Raw genomic sequence first — 6,710 nt, 5'->3', positions numbered from 1 at the left:
ATCGTTGAGGTGTAATCTCTTTAGAACTACGTAACGATTCTAACATTATAAATTTAAAATTTTCATTTAAAAGTTTATTGGCTTTGAAGGAACATTATAATTTTGTCTTCTTGTCCAGTGCCGTATGTCAACAGACAACTAAATACCTATTTGTGCATTTGTCCTTAAACTCAAACCAACAGGTTGAAACTCATATACACATACTGATAGAGTAGGGGCGTTATCCTTTGTGATGGTAAAGAGGCCAGAAGATTTTTAGTCAAAGACAGAAAATTATTCATCAATGGTGTAATATTTTGTAAGGAGGAAGTGTTACTACCAACTACTATTAAATTTTACAGAACAGGGATATAAAATTTCAATTAGTGATTGTAAGACTGAACAAGCATCGACAATTCAATTGTTTATTAATTTCTATAATTTGTTTTCAGTAAAAATAAGGAAAGTATACAATACGATTAAGTTTTACCAAATTCGATCTAATGAAAAAATGTATGACTTCTTCAGAAATTCATTTACAATAACAAAAACTTTTTTATAGCGAGATACAATACTTATGTGAAATAAAATAGGGGCAATACTTACAACAAACTGTCTTCTTATCTTGTTTGATGCATGTAATATGTAATGATGTCATAACATCAAGTTATAAAATATACGGGATATTTCATGTCGTGAATACCTTTCTAAAAGAAATACTTTTGGTATAAAATTTATACTTCACATGCGTTTTTTCGCTTACGTGGGTACGTCTATACTAACCTTTTGCCTCTTAGGACAGATGAATCAAACAATTTTTTTTCTTTTCTTTGGAGGAAAAACAAAATGACAAAAAATCAGCAATATCACACAGGCTTATTTTTCCCTTTTTTTTCCTAATAAAAGGATCTGCCTTGAAATATTTTTCTAAAGTTTATATTACACGCTTAGCACCAAGCTTACATATTCTGAAATATGTTTTCAACTGTAAACCTTTACTGAGTGTGTTTTGTCCATATTTGTAATTTTATTGAAATATTACTAATATTTTCCAAGTCTATCTCATTTTCCAGTTTTCCAGTTCTGAAGAGAAAAATTTTTAAGAATTATCCACTTTTTTAACCCTTTGACATGATATATATCTCCTCTAAAGAAAGAAAATGTTTGTATCATCTGTCCTTAAGGATGTAGAAAAAACGTTAATTCTACTCTATCACCTCTGGGACATATCTTCATCCTCACTTGAATCACTAGGATAGTCTGGCTTAGGCTCTAGTATCCAATCATCATTATAACACATAGAGGAATTTAAAACATTAATTGCATGATTCTGATTGCTTATATTTACACGAATATTTCCGGGTGAAGAATGTTTTGGGATTCCTGACATGGAAAAGCTATTTCTGCTGTGTTGATTCTTAGCAGCATCACGACCAAAAACTCTCGAGGTTGATAAAGGAATATTAGGAAATAATTGATTCATAGAATTAACATATAAACCATTGTCATCGTGGACGTCAGCTGTCACATGCTGAGTCTGAGGCACATGAGTGACAGATATCTTTCTTTCATCTGTCACGTTTTGTCTAGAAGGGGGCACGTCTTCTCCGTTAAAGCTTGAAGATGAACCAACAGACATGAAATTGGGCACTTCTTCAACCAGAATAGCTTCTCGTACCGCTGAACTTCTTTGAGAAAGGATATCCACTTCTTCAACCGGAATTGCTTCTCGTACCACTGAACTTCCTTGAGAAAGGATACTGGCTTGGTCTTGGTGTCCTAGAGATGGAAAAATACACATTTCAATAGCTGTTCATAAGAAACATTTGGTGCAAATATGCATAAAATTCTCTTTAAAGACCTTTTTCAAAAGTACAGTATTTATATACCTCCTCTCTTGCTTCGTTTAACCTTATGTATTTTATTATCTAGTGGACATTTTAGTTCTTCGTATTGGAATGTCTTTGCTAACTGAATGAGGCACTTGTTGCACACGATGTGACCACAGGGCATTATAATTGGTTGATTTTGTTGATCATTGTAATTTTCAAGACAAATAAAACACCTATTCTCGTCTCCTAAAAAGACGTCCTTCATCATATCGTCCGATTCGTTCACAAATGAAAGCAGAGAGGGTGTCTTTATATATAGATTTTCTAAATTTGCTTCCCATAAAGTTTCTAGGTTAATATCAGTGGGATGACCATGTCGGCAACACTTTGATCCCATAGATCTGAAAAAAAGATTAAAAATTAAATATTATTTTTCTTGAATATTAAAAATTACAATTTTTTATTATTTTGTTCATGATGGATTTTTTAATGCAAAAGACACACTTAACAAAAATGCTTTGAAAATAAATTTTATCTTTAAATGGGTCGGTAAGGGTCTACGAGGGTCATTCAAAAAGTTCGTAGACTTTTGTTTTAACTTTTTTATTTAACGTCATATTATATCCAAATTTGGTACAAATATTTTAACAACAGATTTAAATAATTTGAGTAAAAAAAATGGAATGTATCTTCATATTTGTTAAAATTACCAGGGATTTAGATCAGCAAAAATGGGGTCACGGAGCACCGTCAAAATTGAGTAATTTACTAATTTTCACTTTATAGTATTTACAGCCATACTTCTAATAAATCAAGCTGAAACGAAATAAAATTTACATGCTTAAATAAAGTATTGCTGTATTAATTAAAATGAAATCAGGTTATGTAACATTTCGCTCCATTTAAAAGATATCAGTTTCTAAATACATATGGACTTGATTAAAAAAAGCAAAAAACCATGACTTTGGAGGACGTCACGGAGCAGCAAGTAGCAATAAAATTGTACTCTACATTCTAGAACTTCTTCTACAAGCTTAAAAAATCCGTATAAACCAGGATCTGTATGAAAAAATAATCTGTGTATTTGTATTAAATGGAAAATACAATTTTTTGAGTGGTAGCGAGTTTGAATCGGACGATGGATTGTCTGCAAAGAAACAAGTTAAATTAAAAATATTGTCGAAAGAGTTGGGAACGTCATTGAACGTGATGTGTGCTGCACGGTTGCAGAATTAATAGAGTTACATGGTTAATTAAAGAATTTGAAAACAATGACATTCTTATTCAAGCTATATTTGTACAATTGTTCGCAAACTAGGTGTTAAGTGTTATGAATATGTTTTTGAATGGAGAAGACGCTACAAACCGTGTTTGAAATTAAGAAAATTAGTGTAATTTTGACAAACTTTCTCAACGTTGTCTTTGACGTTACAATGTTGGTTAACCGAGCTCCGTGTTAACAAAACATGTTGGTTTAAATTTTGGCTAACATGAGTTCTATTTAATCAAATGGAATGAAACTTAACACTTCGACAAAATAAATGTTTATGTTTACGAAAATGTGTTTATCTATAATCTTGTAATAATTATATGACGATGAGAAGCATTGTCTACGTATTTTTTGAATGACCCTCGTATTACGAAAAATGATTATGTTAAAAATAACATAGAATTAAGACCAAATAATTATATACATGTAAGAGGGGGTACGTCTCAAAAAGTTCGTAGACTAGCGCCATAATATTAAAACCGCTTTAGATACATCAATGAATTTTAAAATATCCATTAAGCATCATCTTTCCTATCTATACAAAAAAACCACAAGTCATAAATTTTATTCTTTAATAAATAAGGAATGTTTTTGGAAGCAGTGATATGTCCAGGCGGTGCAACCTCGAACACGACTTTTTTTTCGATCTAAGTGCAACTGAGAAAAAACTCGTTTGATATGTACATGTGACATCTAAAAATCGCGTTAATTTAGGTATGTGTTGGGGCACTATTGTTCAATAAAATATAAAATTTTTGTCCCGTTCTGGAAGTTCTATGGAATTTTATCACGAATTTGACAAGGAGTGTCCAAACAACTAAGGCTTGAAAATGACGTCAAAAAGGGGGAGGATTTTAATTTTCCAACATTCTATGAAGTTTTGCCCCTGAAAAAAAATGGTATAGAGAAATAATATGCATTCAGAGTACTTGTTTTTTAATGCCAAAACCTATTCAAACAGAAGAAGAGGGATCCAAAGTTAATGTCGAGTTGAAGTAAAGGTGTGAAAAATCAATCACGTCAAAAAATGGCGTTGATGTTTTGTTGTAGCTACATGTATTATACTCCAAAAAGCAAAATATGCTGGATCAATCTACCGAGGATCTCTTAATCCATTTGCAATATTATATGCATTGAAAGCCGCGCCGCTGTTCATGACATGGTAAATTCATATAACAAGACGGGTTTAAGACCTAATACTCAGCTCCAGGGAACCTCATCAAAATAAGTGCATAAGGTAGAAGACGCGGACATTGAAAAACAATGACGTTGTCGGACGTCTTGAAGCTAAACGGGGACGGCGCCGGGTAATCATATAATGTCGTTTTAATTTTATAATAATTTTGCAAATAATGAACGTATGAACGTATAAAGCTTAAATTTTCAAAATTTCTTTATTTTGTGTTGTTTTATGTTCCATATAAATTTCTAAAGCACAGACTACTAATTTTGTAGCCTCAGTCCACAAACTTTTTGAAAACCTTTTGTATTTGTTCTAATATATTAAGACAAATATCAAAAGAGAAAATGTATGTTCTATAGTTTGACACTGTCATTCGCTTCTGATATTCCTTGGAACCTTTGAAGTAGTGGTAAAGTATTATTATTTGATCTTCGGCTGTAAAAAGAGAACCTAAAGCGGAATTCAACCGCTAATTCTGAGGAAACAACTAATAACAATTAAAACAATGGCATTGGAAGTTACACAATGTAAACACTGAGTATGTGCATGCATAAATCAAAGCATTAAAAGAACTGAAAGCAGGGCTTTAATTGCTTGAGTATAATTTCTGATCCGAAAATAGTACATGTATATTTTATTTTGCTTTCCTTTTGGCAATTAATTTTAAATAGATATAGTTTGTATGATTATGATTTAAAACAATATCCCATATACCAGTAATAAAAATAGCAGTCCATACAACATTATATGTTATGATTTTAATATCTAATAAATAATATTTCAAAGAAATTCTCACATATTTTCTATTCAATAAGCATTTTTTCTCAATTTGAAAAATCAGTCTTGGAATGGTTAAAATAATGCACATGTGTATTTTATAGACATTCTGTCAGTTTTAAACAAACAGTACTTTTATCGCCAACTAGTAGTAGAAACACTGATACATGCACATTGTCAAGCAACTTCACGCATATTAATTCTTAAATTTCCAATTCACTTTACTATTAATTTGCTAAAAATCTAAACAGAATATAACCACTAACATAACATTGATGAAGAAAATATGAAACAAGAAACTCCTCGAACAGTACGACATTTAACTCTGGACACGACATAGTTCAGACTTTTTACTACCATTTCTAATTATGATATCCAAATTTTTTTTACATCACATGGCGGGATTTCTTATCAGTATTCCAGGGTCTCAAGTTGAACTAACAAACATTTTCACTTCTGAAGATATGAAGTCCTAAAACTCAGATTCCCATGGGAGAATGGTTGGATTTTCAGTCCCACCAACTATTCCACATTTCTCCCATGGGAGAAAAATATGTCAGATGGGAAATTTTCTCCTAGGAGATTTTTTTTCTTCACAAATTTGTTCAAATGGGATAAATCCAATATTGACAATGAATTATTTTCTCCAATACATTGTTATAGTTGGTATATTTTCTATATATTATGATGAGAAGTTTGTCTTTGTCATACTGTATGGGATATATTTTATGTTTCGCAGTGTTTGGGAGAAATTGTCTGATTGTTAATATTCGTGGATTTATCCTATTTGAACTAATTTGTGGGAGAAAATATCCCATCTGACATTTTTTCTCCCATGGGAGAATGGTGGGATAGTTGGTGGGATAGAAAATCTCACCATTCTACCATGGGGTTCTGAGTTTAAGGACTCCATATCTTCAAGAAGTTGAGATGATTTTGAGCTCAATGCAAGACCCTGGGATACTGCTAAGAAATCATACCAAGTGCCCTAAAAATATTTTGATATCACAATGAGAAATGGTAGTAAAAAGTCTGGACTGTGTCGTATCCGGCGATAAATGTCGTACTGTTTTCAACAATTTCAACATTTCGAAAAACGCACCCTATTGAAAATAGTTCGGTTACAATATGCATTCAGTTGCGTATGTGAACAAATTTTATATCAAATTTTATATCACGATTATCACAGTAAAGCAAATGCCTAAATCTACGGTTTGAATCGGAAATGGATTTTTTTCTTCATATTGAAAAATGGGCAAGTGGTGAAATGTATTACTAGTATATATCCGATGATAATAAAAATTTCATTATCTATTGTTTAAACAACCATTTGTTATCATTAATGTTTTTGTGTTACATTTATTTTCTGTTTATACAATCTACTGCAAGACGGGGCTTACCTCGGTTTATACGGTCCCATCCAAAGGACCGGTCTCTACATTTACCTCACACAATAGGATTCGAACCTGCAAAATCAGGAGTTTATGTATTTGAAAGATCAAATCATTTGCAATTAATCGGCCATATAAGTCTTTCCAGTACCAAACAGATAAAAAAAAGATACAATGCTTAGAATAAATAAAATCGATGCACATATGTATAAGATTATTTTATTGTACAATTTATGTAATTTTATGTTCTCTCTCTCTCTCTCTCTCTCTTTCTCTCT

The 6,710-nt window shown here is 31.7% G+C and overlaps 1 protein-coding gene across 1 annotated transcript; it reads right to left on the bottom strand.

Moving 5' to 3' along the window:
- Positions 1 to 1,058: 1,058 nt before the first annotated feature.
- LOC134240756 (uncharacterized) lies at positions 1,059 to 6,484 on the bottom strand. The gene is made up of 3 exons (XM_062722838.1): positions 6,442 to 6,484; positions 1,869 to 2,212; positions 1,059 to 1,758 (listed from the first exon to the last, which is right to left on the bottom strand). The coding sequence occupies exons 1-3, from the start codon at positions 6,459 to 6,461 to the stop codon at positions 1,193 to 1,195; spliced, it is 930 nt and encodes a 309-aa protein (XP_062578822.1). The 5' UTR covers positions 6,462 to 6,484; the 3' UTR covers positions 1,059 to 1,192.
- Positions 6,485 to 6,710: the final 226 nt, after the last annotated feature.

Source organism: Saccostrea cucullata, unplaced genomic scaffold (genome assembly GCF_032062105.1).
Source record: "Saccostrea cucullata isolate Sc308-1 unplaced genomic scaffold, CSIRO_AGI_Scuc_v1 ctg906, whole genome shotgun sequence".
Classification (NCBI taxonomy): domain Eukaryota; kingdom Metazoa; phylum Mollusca; class Bivalvia; order Ostreida; family Ostreidae; genus Saccostrea; species Saccostrea cuccullata.
The sequence above is the reverse complement of the archived record's forward strand: the minus strand, read 5'-3'. Positions and strand labels throughout refer to the sequence as shown.